The 16,471-nt window shown below is 36.0% G+C and overlaps 1 protein-coding gene across 6 annotated transcripts in view; it reads left to right on the top strand.

Annotated features, from left to right (window-relative positions):
- Positions 1–16,471, top strand: part of PRKD1 (protein kinase D1) — a 116,274-nt gene that overhangs the window by 72,628 nt on the left and 27,175 nt on the right. For 3 of the 6 annotated variants that reach the window (XM_010711636.4, XM_019615699.3, XM_085225142.1), the window contains exons 3-5: positions 3,270–3,401; positions 4,137–4,297; positions 7,657–7,680. In XM_010711636.4, the coding sequence (XP_010709938.2) occupies positions 3,270–3,401; positions 4,137–4,297; positions 7,657–7,680 (317 nt within the window). Of the gene's footprint in view, positions 1–2,655; positions 2,741–3,269; positions 3,402–4,136; positions 4,298–7,656; positions 7,681–16,471 lie in introns of all 6 variants that reach the window. The other 3 variants (XM_010711637.4, XM_019615700.3, XM_085225143.1) reach the window with 2 other exon arrangements.

Raw genomic sequence — 16,471 nt, 5'->3', positions numbered from 1 at the left:
TTGTATGCCAGCCTAAAAACCTAGTACATGGTCTGGACGCAGTAGTCTTTCATCCTTCCCTGAAACGATTTCCTGTCTTTCAATGCTTTGTCTTTTGTTTCTGGTACCTTGCATTCAAATAGACTCTTCATTACTAACACATTGTCTCTCGTTGCCACAGAAGTATAGTTCAGCTGCTCTTAGAATTTGTGTTAGGTAGACACATTTGCCAGTCAGCTTGTCATTGCTGAGATTTAACTCTAGTATGTTGTAGCAGATGTGGCAGGAGGTTGAGTACCCTGTGAAAATGACAGCCCAGCTTGCCACAGAGCTATTTAAATCCAACCATAATTCAGCACAGACAATTTACTTTTCTGTCAAGGAAAAATCCCAATATTAGTTCAGTAATCAGTTAAATACTTCAGGCAAAAACTAAACTTCAACTGAAAAGTAGTTTCTCTGAAATTTTATCATCTCTGTTTTGCTGGTTTCGTTGTACAAGAAAGGAAAATATATAAGACATTCAGATTTAAAAAATCTGTATGCAATATTGCATGTGTGCTCATAGTCATCTCTGCAAGACTTCAAGTTCTATACTTTGGGAAGTTTCTTTACATTAGATTTCTGTCTCCTAAAATTTCATTATTACTGTTAAAAATGTGATATTTAGTGTTACTCTTATTTGTAACCCAAATTCAACAGAAGATATAATTAAGTCATCTCTAAATCATGTTTTTTACTTGGGAGTAGAAAAAAAATTTATTACAAGAGCATGAACCATGATAACACATTCATTAATTTGCAGGGAGGTCAGAGGTTTCAATAATAGCTTTAATGAAAAGGATATCATTTATTTATTTGCCATTTGGGGATAGTGAAGAGAAGAGAGTAGTTCAATAAAAATGAAAGTAAGGAGAATAATGACAAAATGCTTTCCATCCACTTAACAGCTTCAGATGGAACTGAATTTAAGATACAGAAAGAGAGACAAATGAAGAAATCCCTAAGGCAAACCTGCCTCTGAGAGGTTTTAAATTCAAATGAGATTCTACTATTTTCTTTTCAGAGAAAGTAGTAGTTTAATATTAAGATTAAAATATTTTCAATTCATTATCTAAATTATGAAGATAAATGACAGCTACTGCTTTTTCTAAGTTTGGCTGTGTGTTTTTTTTTGTTTTTTTTTTGTTTTTTTTTTCCACTGCTCATACTATTTGAAAACCACCCAGTAAGTCCATAAAAAGTTCCTCTCCAATCTTTCAACATAGTAAAGTTCCTTTACTCAGAAAAAAATTTAAGTACTTGAATAGATTTGGGTAAATATTCAGGAATATAGGCATAAACTTCTGTACATAGATTCCACGCTTGATTGAGGCTTGCACTATTTTTGTTTTTAAACATCACTCATATTTTAATTGTGCTTTGATAATTGCATGTTTATTTTACATATATATTCACATATATGGTATTAAAATTCATGCATTCTTGTATTCTCCCTGGGTAGACTTGCTGACTTACAGTCTTGTTAAGTAAACTTCTTGTTTTTATCTTTATGTTAAGTGCAAATTTAAACTAGAGAGACAAGTGTAAGGCTGTACATTTCACAGTCTTGTTGGAAATATATTGGGTATGTTGTTCCAGTTTTGGTGCTGAGTAAGTTTACAGCTTTCCATAGCCATTGCTGTCTATAGAGGAGGAGAAGATAATTGCCATATTCTTCTTAAAGCTGTGTGTACGCATGCTGTGCAAATTCCAGAATCAAAGTTCTTGAATAGAAAGTGCTGAGGCTCAGAACACACTTTCACTCTCTGAAGAAAACAGAGAGCTGAAGCCTCCTTGCTGAGGAGGTGTCTTTGTTATACTAGGCTGAATGACTGCATTTCCCAAAATGAAGGTGATCATGTACTCATGTCTATATCACAGCTAATAAACCAGGTAAGTGGAGAGAAGAGGAAGGTATGAATTTCCAATATCCAGAATGATCAGTTCGTATGACTATATTTTGTTCTGATGTTTACAAATGAAGAACAAAGATACATTTTTATATTTTAATATAGTATATATTTTAAATTTTGAGTGCTGAGTTTTCCAAAATAATATTCTTTGATTCTATAGAAAAAACATATGACTGAAATGATGGTGGACTTGATGACTGACATTAAGACTTCATTAGTTTGCAGATTTTTGTTTTTCTTTATTAATACACGAACGATAAGCCAAGGACTAAAGGTGCTTAAGTCTTTCAGGATTTATTTCAACTGAACCATTAAAAAATTGATTTTTTTTTTCTCTTGACTCCACATTGGAAATGTAGTTCTGTTCAGGGACAAGGTATTTCTATTAACTCACTCCAGACCTGGTCCTTTCATACTGGTATCTATGAAATGGAAGCACACACTAAATCACCTGCTTAAATGACATCCTAAATAGAATCAAATGTTTGCATACTTGCTTAATTTTTATTAACATTTGGTACATAATATTTTTTCATTAGATATATTAACATAATATATATTATGTTATACATAATATATATTATATTATACAAAATAATTTTTATAGAAAAAAACATATGATATATTAACATAGGAAAAAAAAACAATTTCAACACAGTCATCTGAAGTAGAGTTTTAGAGATGTTCACAATGTTTTCTTTTTTCTTTTTCTTAAAATCAGGAAGAAAATCCCTCTGCAGGAGCTTGGACTGGATGATAACCTTTTCTCCTTTCTCTATTCTCTATCCACTGAAATTACATCCGTAGTATGTTTTCACATCACCCCTTTTACTCCTTGTTCTCAGTCTACAAGCTCTTTATAGTTGAACTGTTTTTCTGCTTGTATATTTATTTACGTTCCATTTCATATCTTTGGTTTACATTATCTGTTACTAATTGGATAAACTTCTACTAACAAAGGCATCAGTTATTCAAGTTAGGGAACGTAATTTGTTCAGCTTCACCAAATTACTAGCTTTCTTCAGATTTTATGTAAAATAAAATCATAAAGGTGTGCTGCATATAGTAAAAGTAGTTTCTTTTTCCAGTGGTCTTTGCAGTGTGATAAAATGCCATCAATCTTTCTACCTTTGAGAAATTGTATATTTACCTATATATAGTATACCCATATAAAATTCAGAGTTCATTATCTTCTAGAGTTTACTCTGCATGAGTAACAAGGAAAGATATAACAACTGTAATAAAAAAGGTGTTTTGTTTTGTACACTGATGAAAAATATGAATCATGTTATGTTACTAATTTTACTCCATTTTGGAATAATCTTGTTGTTACAGCTTCTGCTACTTTTGAAGACTTTCAAATCCGACCCCATGCTCTTTTTGTTCATTCTTACCGAGCACCAGCCTTTTGTGACCATTGTGGAGAAATGTTGTGGGGACTGGTGCGTCAGGGACTCAAATGTGAAGGTAAGTTGCAGGCTGTTCAGCCTCAGGAAGGAAATCTTCCATTACATTTTCATGCATGTTGTTTCTGATGCAGCTTTCTTTTAAATTGATTAGGTAGGTAGAGACAGTTAGATCCAATGATCAAAATAATTAACAGATTAAGGAGGTGATCCTTTTGACTCCCCTGAGGCCTCCTACATATTGATCTGTAAGTGGAAGTGCAAAACAAATAGTCTATATGTGGGTTTGTTTGTTTGCTTGCTTGCTTTAAGAAAAGCTTATCTGTGTCATATTTATAATAGAACAGAATAGTTTGATTGGAAGTGTCCTTCCAATTGCTCGACTTCTACAGAGCTAACCAGAAATTGAAGAATATTATTGAGAACATTATCCAAATGTCTCTTGAACACTGATAGGCTTAGGGCACCAATCAACTTCCTAGGAAGCCATTACAGTGTTTAATCTTGATGGTAAAGAAATTTATCCTGATGTCCAATCTGAATATTCTGTGGCGCAGCTTTGTGCCATTCTGTCCATGTATCTATCATTTCTGTGATAGATAAAACACTGTATTGGTTTAAGTTTTCAAGAGCTCATAATGTCACTAAAAACATGCAGAATATAGGAACTAAACAAGGAGAGCAGAGGAAAAAAGTTTCAGCAAAAAAGGCTGTTGTTTTTATTCACCAAAGAAAAATGTTCTTTGCTTTTCCAGTAATATACTGTAATCAGATGGTTTTAAATTTTTCTTTTCAGGATGTGGTCTAAATTACCATAAGAGATGTGCATTTAAAATTCCTAACAACTGCAGTGGTGTACGTAAAAGGCGCCTGTCAAACGTTTCCCTAACAGGACTCAGCACTATTCGGACAGTTTCTGCAGAGACATCGCCCAGTGTGTCGGATGAAGCCCTTCTGGTATGCAATTCCTTAGCTACCAAGGTCATGGATATTACTGTTAAGAAACGATTATGTGCTGCAGGATCTGTTTGTGTTTGTTGAAGACTTCAGGGCTAACAGTATGCAAATTACAAAGCTTTTCTGTGGGAAAGGGCATCTTGATGTAAAAGGGAGGTCACCAGCTTAAGGTACGTGAGCTTAAGGTATGTGTCACTTCTGATACTCCCAGTAGACTCCTCCCTTAGAGAAGAATTATGTTATTTTGAAAATCTGAAACTGCCACCCATGTTAATGTGAGAAGCTGCATCTTGATGCTCAAAACTGGATGTCTTCACTGGAATTAGATGCTGAAATTTTTCTGCCACAGAACATTATGTCCATTGGTTCATGATACAGGAAAGAAGTGGCCTCAGGAGAACACTGAGACACTGCATCAAACAGAGTTTCTTTAGCAGTCAAGGCTATAATGTGTTGTAAGTAACTTGTATGTACAGAATATCTCTTAGTGTTTGGAGAAAGAGAAATCTTTATCATTTTCTTAAACAAAACATTATGGTAAATGTAGTATATATGAAATATATGTATTTTTATGTGTAGATGTGTAAATGCAGAGCTGCAGGACCCACGTGTACACATACATATACAACATATTTGTTTATTCATAAATATAGTAGTTTTCCGTGATGAAAAGTCATCTGATAACAAAATGCGATGGCTGGAATAAGTTAGAATACTTGTTTTTTGTCTTGGCATTTTTCTTGTGTTTGTAATATGAAAGTTATGAATTTGCACTATGTGTAAATGGAGTCCACTTCTAAGTGAAAGTTTTGAAAACCTTAAGGTTTGAAAGAGAGGAAGGAGTTTATAAGTACACACAACAATTATCATGTTTTCCTTTCAATTAGAATATTAAACTTATTAAACTTGACATACTAAAAGGACACTATTGCAAATGGTGTAGATCTGGTGTTATATGCAGTGCCATCTATGAACCATAATTATGTACTTATGCTGATGATTATCATTAGCGTAAAGCTACTTGGAAATTAAGGTTAACATTATGAATCTGTATTTTACTTGAAAAGCTGCATAAATGAATAAGGTGCTTAAGTTCTGCAGAAACTGCAGCAACAAATCTTCATAGATTATTCATGATTCTCAGTGGGTTATTTCAAAATGCTGACTTATTCAGACCAATACCAATGAAATGTTGAGACGAGGCTGACCCTAATTCTGTTCCTGGAATTTTGATTAAAAGAGTTTTATGAGTGAGAGTCCTAGTACACTCTCTATCAGTATTCACTTCACTGTACATGATAAATTACATGATAAGGATAACAATTTAAATTTGAAAATACTTTCAATTATATGACTCTATTGGTTCATATATGAATTTTTTTTTTTTTTGCAAAGCTACACATTTTAAATGTTTTAAAAAATAAAACTAAGTTAAAATACAAAAAAATACAGTAAGTTTCATACATACTGCACATACACACTTCTTGAAGACCTTATAATCATCAGGGTAACCAAACTTTGGAATATCATGCATTTGTATAAACATATATGCATGTGCACATTCACACATGTGTACATAGGAAGTATATTTGTAGGAAGTTACAAGGATAGGCATAAGCCTAGAAAAATGAAATAAGCAGTTTTCCAATTTCACTTTTACTTAAGGAAATCATGGTTTCACTTATCATATTTTCAGATGAGATCTCAAACAAGACTTCTTCATGTCTTTTTGTTTTTGCACTGAACATGTTTGAATTTTTCCACCTTTTTTAAGTGTGTGCAGACTTTTTCACTTTTCCTACATCAGACCTCTTCTTTGAACTCCATTCTTCTGCTGTACTCTAAGATAAGTTTTATGGCAATTTATAATGTGAAATCAAAACATGTACTTTGAAATATATTTCATTATTCTGGAATCTTTGTGAACAGACGAAGAGACATTGACCTTGTTCACAAAATTTTATCATACATTATTTTTACTATATTGGCATGACTCTTGAGTCGCTGACAGAAAAATATAAACTCCATCTGAGACCAGTGAATTCAGTCAGAGATCTACCAGTTACTTAAATAGAACTAAAATAAATTTCATTTTTAACCTATTTACTAAGTGGAGTGGTAACAGTTGATAGAGAATTGATAGATCCTGGAGACTCTTCATGGGGGGGTAATTATCTGAATTTTTTATTTCAGTATATATATATATTTTTATATATATATATGTGATATTTTTATATCACATATATTTATATATATATATGTGATATTTTTATATCACATATATTTATGTGATGTGAAGGAGCTAAGACATTTTGCCGTAAATTGTGGAATTTTGATATTTGAAAAATCTTTGAGGCATGGTAACGGGTAATGTAGTATCCTTCAACAGTAACTTTAATTATCCTTTTCTAGGGAATTGCCACAGCAGGCACAGTTTCAGAGTTTATATCTGTCCTCATTAGCCAATAAAGCATTTCATTTGAGCTGAAAATTGACTGGGGGCTATACTTAAATGCAACTTTAAAAATAAAATAAAATCTGGGCAATATCCTTTTTTGCTTCTTAACTTCACAGTGTAAAACTCATCAAATGGACATACTAAAATTAAGTAAAACTAGGAGGATGTACTGTAACCCAAGTTTTTACCTATCATAGCTCAAATGCAACTCTTTTGCATTCTATTCTATAACACATGAGGGTTGCGATGAAAGTACTGTCTCCTATTTTATTATGTTAGAACACAAGATTAGAGGAGGATGGTGGTAATATGTCAGTTGGGGCTGAACCGTCCCACCAGTATTCCATTACATTTTGTTGCCATACAACAGATGGCTGCAGAGGGGTATTCTGACAAAATTGCATCTGGCATAAAAGTGTGGATGAAGCCAAGGTGTGGAACTGAATCCCTCTGTGGAAAAAATGGCACCCATTGACATTCATTGATGTGTGTTGAATGTTTATGGAGACCGAACAGTGGATGTGAGCACAGTGAGATGGTGGGTGATGCATTTCGTCAGTGGTGATGATGGGTTACCTCTGTTAGTGCAGAGTTTTACCAGTGCAGCATGCAGGTTCTTGATCATTGCTAGCAAAAAGGCATAGCTAATGATGGTGACTACACTGAAAAATAATGTTTTGTAGCTGAGAATTTGCTCTATCAAATAGTGTAGTTGTGCTCTTTGTATCTGTTGTCATTTCCAAGGAAATAAATGGAAGGCATTACTTTCAGAGCAAGCTATGTAGAATTAATGTATAAAATAATAGCCTGTTCATGCTTGCTTCTAAAGTAACATTATTTTCTGTCTTTTTTCCATTATTTCTTTGGTCTATCTTTTCTTCTTTCCAACTTCCTGTCTCAGTCTCCTGTTAGCCCTGGCTGTGAGGTATGTATTAAATTTACTCATACTGTGCTGTCAGAAACAGTCTCTTTTATTAATTATCAGCATGATTTTATGTAATCTTGAGAACTCAAGAGCATTTGTTTTTTTTTCTTTTAGAAAGAGTATATCTGGTGTAAAACTCCAAAGCCACTATTCCAAAGTGAAGATCATAATTCTGCTTATATTAAAAACTCCCCTGATATTAAAATATTTTGATGTGAAAGTGACATTTTGTAATAGATGGGAAGAACATCTAAACTTCACTTTCAGAACATTGGGAATTTGCTGGAATAATGTACAAAATAAACATCCTGAGATGAACAAACTGACCTAAAGTGGTTGCTAGCAAGCACTTTAATATCATGACACAACATAGAAGCTTTTTTCAGAATATAATTGCATTACAAAAATCAGTCAAGGATTCTGTTTTTCTCTAGAAAAAATAATTTTAAAATTATTAAAAATTTATTTTAACAGTGTACAACTGAGTTATAGCCATGAATAATAATAGTGCATTAGTGAGAAAACAGTATTTCAATTTTTTTTGATGCATAATTCACATCAAAAAGATTCTTAATGGGTTTTCAGTATGAATTTCCTAAGGAAGCTTGTTAAATGCAATAAATTTAAAAAAAAATTGGAAGATAAAATTTTGACATCTTTTCCTTGCAGCATATATTTGATATGCAGAGGTAGAAGATTGAGCTTTGGAAAATACATAATTAATTTGAGAAATATTTTTAAGGTTGAAATATAGATGAACATATCCAAACATTTATCTTTTATCTTTTAAAAATAAATTTCTGTGGTTTTTTTTCCTCAAACATAAGTATTGTGATTTTTGTTTGCCTAAGTAATGTAGAATGCCCAAGAAGTACTACTCTGTAAAACAGTCACAAAACAATATAAACAAACATACATGGAATAGAGTATTTTTAATATCTAACAATTTTATTCCATGTATGTGCTGTTTGAAAAATGATGAATCCAGCCATCCATACAGTCTCAGGCTCTCCAGAATTAATGGTAATTGAAAGTAGTAAAAACTAAAGGTGGTATTTGTGGGGGGGAAAAAAAAAAAAAGTTTCTTTTTTAAAGGAAAGAATGTATTAACTGTCTATATTTGTACTTTAAAACATTTATATGACACAACATTTAATTTCTATGCTATTTATGTTTCCATTATTTTGTAAGTTTTATTCTTTCTTCTGGAAATGATCAATGTTGATGTGTAAATGTATTTTTATTAGATGCATTGGCAGTGATTTCTCAAGAAAAAAAATCTAGCTGAGTTTTGTGTTTAAAAGAGGAACAGAACATCTTTGGGCCATGGTAATGGGTAAATGAAATGTTACAAATTTTACTTATATATTGTCTTTACTTTTTAATGGAAAATCAGGAATTATTTTTTACAAAATAGGTTTAGTTAAAAAGACTATTTGTATATCACTGACAGAATGTTGCCTGCCTATATATATTTATTATAAGCAGGACTGACATGAAGCTTCTTAGCTATGTACAGAAGAGAGATTTTGCAGTGATAGGACATTGAGTCCTAGAGTCTCTGGGAGTCTGCAGTTGTGAAAAGGCCATTTTCTCTTCCTTCCCTCATCTCTAGCTCTTGATACAGCTGCTTTTTTCTCTCACTCATTTCAAATAAGGAATCTAGCGAGCGAAAAATTCCTGCTGTACAAAACCTTCATTTTCCAGTCAGATATCTCATTTTCTCAGTTCCAGTACCTGTATGCCTCAGTAACTCAATGGACTGGAAAGAAGGAACCTTTAGGGAAGGGCTAAAGAAGAGCTAGGGTGCTACAGCTGAGAGCAGTTCTGTGCCTTATTCCTGTTGTAATCAGTAGGAGTCTTTCTCTAATGAATATAGCTGGGTTCATTAACCCAAGGGGCAAAATTAATATTTCCTCCTGAGGAGAGACTCCCAAGTTAACTCTGAATTAATACTACTCACAAATACATTTTATTCTTGTCACCCTCAAGTTTTCCTCCAGTGATGTGCTGTTGTGCTTTAACCTGGCAGAAAACTAAACATTACACATCTGTTTGCATGCTTCCTTCAAAGTGGAATGGAATAGAAGATTAAAAAGTGCAAGAATTTATGGATTGAGACAAGGGTCTGCTCCTAGGAGGTTAGACTTGTAGTTTTCAGCTTGTGAACCTACGTATAGGTCTCTGTAGCTTAAACTGGAGACTTGTAGATGCTCTAAATAAACCCTAATAGCCCTGTAGCCACTAGCAAGTCTTTGTCAGCAAAGGGCTTTTGTTTTGGGAAATCTCTGACTGCTGGAGAAGATAGCATAGTCACACAACTACTGCTGAAATGTATTAAACTTTTTTTGTTACTTTGCAAAATAAGGCAGGTTACAGACAAAGCATTCATACTACCATTTGCTGCTATTGATATCTGAGCAGGAGGAACGAGATACATAATAATTTCCATCTGTGGATAGTTTAATTTAACAGTACTTAAGTCAGTTCTTTGATGTGTTTACACATTTAACATTGAAGTGTTTTTCAGACCATAGATAGCTAACTGTGGTGCTTGTGAGATTAAATCACACACTTGAGTTAAAGAGAAGAGTGCAAGAAGCATCAAAAGACAACACAGTTGATTGAATTCTAAGTGTGGTATTTCAGTAAATTTAATTGAAGATTTGTTTCCTTGAATTCACTTAATTATAGTCACATAGTTTAATTTATTGAAGAAAGTCAGCGTTGCAGCAAAGAACATAGTTCCTGTGGTGACTGATAAATATCACCTCATATATGACACTAATTTCCTGTGAAAAATTTGTGTGTGAACATATTAAGTCTTTATCTTTTGCTTTCAATACAAGAAGGAAATGCATATTTCAGCAAATATATTTCCACATGGAAAATGAAACTTCATGAGATCAGTTATTTTGTTGGTTTTGTTTTAATATATATTAATTAATATACATCCAAATAAATAAACTAGATTTTTTTCTGCTTCTAGGGCAAGCACTTCAAAAATGTAGTAATACCATAGTTTTTTGGTTGGCTGTCTTCGTGTTATACAAGAGCTTTTTAGATACTGAGCCTGCAAAAGAGAAGCACTTGTCTGTGAACAGTTTTGAAAAATTACTCATTTAGGAGAGCTTGGGATGTGCAATTTGTTCTTGTTCAGGACAAGCTTACTTGAATGTGTTTCCACAAGCATAATTTACAATAAGACGTTCAAATATCAAAATTAAATAATTTTTTTTCTGAGTTTTATAGCACATGAAACTCTTCCATGAAGTTCTTCCAGAAACTCAGGGACATTTTTTTTAGTACTTTTGAAACCTTTTAACAAAAAGTTGGACAATCAGCAATGTGTTACGTTTTAGGCTTTGCGCAGTTGGATTGCAGGCCTGTTAAATCCTAGAATCATAGAATTGCTCAGGTTGGAAAAGACCTTCAAGATCATAAAGTCCAACTGCAACCTAATCATACTACCCTAACTCTAGCAACCCTCTGCTAAGTCATGTCCCTGAGCACCACATCCAAATGGTTTTTAAATACATTCAGGGACGGTGACTCAACCACCTCCCTGGGGAGCCTATTCCAGTGCTTAACAACCCTTTCTGTAAAGAAGTTTTTCCTGATATCCAACCTTAATCTCTTGCAACTTGAGGCTATTTCCCCTCGTCCTGCCACCTGTCACCAGTAAGAAGAGTCCAACTCTGCTCTCGCTGTGAGCAACTTTCAGGTATTGGAATAAGGTCTCCCCTCAGCCTCCTCTTCCCCAAACTAAACAGCCCCAGTTCCTTTCTTTGCGCCTTGTAGGGCATATTCTCCAAGCTCTTTACAAGCCTTGTTGTCCTTCTTTGAACCTGCTTCAGCACCTTAATGTCCTTCCTGAATTGACATGCCCAAAACTGAACACAGTGGGACCTCACCAGTGCCAAGTACAGGAGCAAGATTACTTCCCTGGTCCTGCTCACCACATCATTTCTGATACAAGCCAGGATGCCATTGGCCTTCTTGGCCACCTGGGCACACTGCTGGCTCATATTCAGCTGACTGTTTTTCAATACACCAAGGCCCCTTCCCATCAGGCAGCTTTCCAGCCACTCCTCCCCAGGCCTGTAGTGTTGTCTGGGGTCGTTGTGACCAAAATGCAGGACCCAACACTTGGTCCTATTGAAACTCATACAGTTAACCTTGGCCCATCGATCCAGTTTATCCAGGTCACTCTGTAGTGCCTTTCTCCCCTCAGGCAGATCAATACTCCCTCCCAACTTGGTGTTGATGGAAAATTACTGAGGGTGCACTCAATCCCCTCATCAAGATCATTGATAAAGATGTTTAATAGAAGTGGCCCCAGTACCAAGCCCTGGGGGACACCACTCATTAACGGCAGCCAACTGGATTTAACTCCATTGACCACAACTCTTTGGGCCCAGCCATCCAGCCAGTGTTTCACCCAGTGGAGCGTACGCCCATCCAAACTGTGGGCAGCCAGCTTTGCCACGGGAACAGTGTTGTAGGGAACAATGTCAAAGGCTTTACTGAAGTCCAGGTAGACCACATCAACAGTTTTACCTTCATCCACTAAACAGATCACCTTGTCATAGAATGAAATCAGGTTTGTCAGACAGGATCTATCATTCATAAACCCATGCTGACTGGGCCTGATCTCCTGGTTGACCTTTAATTGATCCATAATGCCTCCTGAGATTATCTGTTCCATGACCTTCCTTGGCACCAAGGTGAAGCTGATAGATCTGTAGCTAACAGGATCATCTTTCCAGCCCTTTTTGAAGATGAGTGTCAGATTTGCTGGGACGTTCCTTTCTTTGCTCCCTTCAAGTGCTAATACTGCATCTTCCCAGCTTCTATGGCTTCCCATTAGTCCCTTCCCATCTCCATAATGCTTCTTTGATTTTTGTGCTAGAAGTTGTGCTATAGGACAGTTGGACTTGCCCATGTAATGACAGCAGCTTGATTTGTTGTCACCGTTTACTCCAGTTTCTTAACTGTACTTTGCAGTGGATTTGGACATGGTAAAGAGATGGGGTGGCCTGCTGAGGGGTTTTTACTTTGGGAATAGGAATTATAAGAAGGATTATTTCCATTCTGCAATGACATGATTCTGCATAATGACTTTGTGCTTCTGCCTATTGTAGGCAAATAGTTTTGTTCTTGAGTAGCTTTTAACAAAGTCTAACAAATGATATACAAAATATACAAAAATCTGAAGAGATTGATCAAGAATGAGGGGCAAGAAATCAGCTAATGAAAGTAAGGAATATACAGAAAGCAGTGTCAGGGAATAGCTTGGCGCATCTCCATTCTTGAAAGAGAGGAAGAAAGCCCCATATCTGTTTTTTGTTTTTTTTTTCTAAAATAAGAAATAAGCAAGTACTGGATTCTGATATTTGCATAACTCAAGGCAATACTGGATCAATTTCACTGGCTCGATTGAACATCCAAACAGTTAAATAAATTCACATATTACTTTGTTTCTGTTGTCACTTGGAAGACAATATTCTAATCTGTTAAAATATAGATTACCTTGCTAGCATGATTGTTAGAAGGACTGTTTAGTGTTTGGAGCAGTGCAGGCTGTTAGTTTCCATGGTGTAATCCAGTTAAGCAATCATTTCCTGGGAAGTTTCCAGAGTTGCTGAGTCAGTAGTCTGGCTCACTACCAGGAAAAACGAATTTATCTTTCTAACAAACCAGGCACACCGGCAATAAAGAAGGTGCTTTTGTGCAAGAGAGTCTTGCTTTTATTGTGAAAATAGTGTAGTTCCTGTTTTCCTTTTTTTTAGGAACTTTAAATTATGGTATCTGCCTGATGCTGGAAATGGTGGAAATTAAAGTTAAGGGATGTTGAAAGGAATTTTGGAAGGTACTGGGAGGAGAAGTTCATGACCTGTAAATTTAGATGGTTCTCCTAACCAGTTAGTCCCTGGGGTTGTGGAGTGACCTTTGTGTTTAATGCCACCCAGCTTCCCTGCGCTTGGTACCCGATGGAAGCAGATGTTTATGTTGCTTTTGGTTGGAAGAGGAAAAAGGGCCAGTCCATCAGATTAGGCCATGAAGGCAAAAGATTGCCTCTCTCTGTTGATCATACTAGTACCTAAAGTTAGTCTCAGTACATTTCAGCAGCGCTCCTGAAGTTTCCAAAACCTGCTAGCTATTTGGTGAGTAAAAGCAAGCCAAGTCAACTTTCTGAAGTCCTTTGAGGAAAGATTTTAGCAGTATTCAATTGCTAAAATAATTTTTCATTCAACAATAATGTTGAAAACAAAACCTAGTGTGACAATACAAAGTAGATTTAATTTACGTAGATGGTACTAATTGGTAGTTTTAGCAAGAGCATGTTAGGAAACATTTGGATTGTTTATACTTCAAACAACAGTAAGATTGTGAAGAAATTGCTTAGCAGCAAAAATAGTAAGCTGAAATATTAATTTGTTGCAACGACATAAAAGTAAACAATATAACTCTCCTTAGAAATTTTTACTTCATCAGTTTTGTTTCATGAAAATACATTTTAATTGTGTCACTACATTAAAATTCCACCAAATGACTATTTGAAGACAAAGACATCAAATTTTGTGACTAATACCTTAGATAGCTCTGTTGAGTTTATGTGGCAAGGTGTTTATAGTGTTACTGGGGGAACTGCAGGGGTGGGTTTTGTGAGATTAGGGTTAAAACTTTAAAGAATTATTTCCTTCAAAAATAATATACTTCCATTAAAAATATAATACATCAGATAGGACAACAGTTTTAGTCTTATGCATTGTAGATAACGTTCTGAGTTAGGTGCCTGACAATGGCACGGGGTTGAGGATGAGTGACTGTTTTAAGGCACTGCACTAAGACTGATGTGGCATCTGTCTAGGACAAAAACTGTCCCTGTTTGGCCTTAGACTGAGAGGATTGAGACAGTATTTCTGGCACCTCTTGTGGGTCTTGTCCCATGCACAAGTAGTAAGGGCTGCTGTTTGCAGGAGATGTGTGCAAGCTGAGCAATGCAGGATGTGCTGTGCAAGTGGGCCCACTGTTTCCTTCCTGCTGGGCTCCTCCCCCCCTCCCAAAGCACTATTCATACTGCCTTCATATGACAGTGCAGTCTGCCTTGAAAGTGTTAGGCAAACAATATTTAGGGAAGGGAAGCCATCCAGGGGGACCTGGACCAGCTGGAGAAGTGAGCCTATGTGAACCTAATGAGATCAACAAGGCCAAGTGCAAGGTGTTGCACTTGTGCTGGGGCACTCCTGGGTATTTATACAGACTGGGGAAAGAACTCCTTGAGGGTGGCTCTGAGGAGAAGGATTCAGTGGGTGCTGGTGGATGAGAAGCTGGACATGAGCCAGCAGTGTGCGCTTGCAACGTGGAAGGCCAACTATATCCTGGACTGAATAAAAAAAGAGGTGGCTAGCAGGAAGAGGAAAGTGATTGTCCCCCTCAACTCAGCTCTTGTGAGGCTCCATCTGGAGTACTGCACTCAGGCCTGCGGCCCCCAGTACAAGAAAGATGCAGAGCTCTTGGAACAGGTCTAGAGGAGGGCCACTAAGATGATCAGAGACCTGGAGCACATCTCCTCTGAAGAAAGATTGAGGGAACTGGGCTTGTTTAGCTTGGAGAAGAGAGAGAGAGTCGTCACTGTGATCTTTCAGTACTTGAAAGGAGCATATAAACAGGAGGGGGAATGACTGTTTACATGGGTTGATAGTGATAGGACAAGGGGGAATGTTTTAAACTAAGACAGGAGAGGTTTAGGTTAGATATTAGGAGGAAGTTTTTCACAGAGGGTGGTGATGCACTGGAACAGGTTGCGCAAGGAGGTTGTGGATGCCCCACCCTGGAGGCATTCAAGGCCAGGCTGGATGTGCTCTGGGCAGCCTGGTTTAGTGGTTGGCAACCCTGCCCAGGGCAGGGGCTTGAAGCAAGATGATCTTTGAGGTTGTTTTCAACCCAGGCCATTCTATGATTCTATGAGTATTACTAACTGATCAATATTAAACAATTTTAATCCTAAACCGAAGCTATTTTTTTCATATGTATAGGTGCGTTACAGAGCCTACAGATGTAAAGCTCAGGAAGTAAACATATAACATCAAAGCATGAACTTCTACATTTTCTGTTATTATATGTGGTGAAGAAAAGACAGATGCTTTCGTACACTTATTTAAAACTAGCTCATTTATGGTGAATATATGCACGTGGTTCATACAATGTATTTTGCATATTTCTCCTTGACTGACAGGCCTGCATTTATACACTGAATAAGTGTGAAGCTGGCATTGTTGTCAAATAGTAGGGAAGCTCTAATGTTCTACAAATCTATTGCATGTGCTTCTTTGGAAAGAGATAGTTATGCAGTATAGCGAAGAGAGAAGAAATTTGTCTTTACAGTAAGAAACCCATCTGGTTTTTGTAAGAATTATCTTTCTGTTTCTTTGGCAAATATGCTGCGAAGACAAGGCTAGAACTCCTCAGGTTTGTTTACCACCAAAATGGCATACAAATCTCCTCTTGCTCCAAGGTTCTCAGACAGAAGCATACAGAAATTGACTTTTATGTTTTGGTGAGCAGGAAATAGTAATTAGTTTCTAAGGATGACAGCTTTGCTGTAACATTATTAGTTTGAAGGAAAATAGTTTTCCAAGTTAGGCCAATCCAAAGTTTCAGCTACTGCAGCCTTTGACTAATGGAGGCCAAATAGAGAATGACTCATTTTCTAGCCTTCAGTTACCTGAACATTTGTTTTCAACAAGCAACAAAATGATGAATTTTAAAAGATTAAGTTGCATCT

The sequence above is a fragment of the Meleagris gallopavo genome, chromosome 5, assembly GCF_905368555.1.
Source record: "Meleagris gallopavo chromosome 5, MGAL_WU_HG_1.1, whole genome shotgun sequence".
NCBI classification, from domain to species: Eukaryota; Metazoa; Chordata; class Aves; order Galliformes; family Phasianidae; genus Meleagris; species Meleagris gallopavo.
This window is presented reverse-complemented; position numbering and strand designations above follow the sequence as displayed.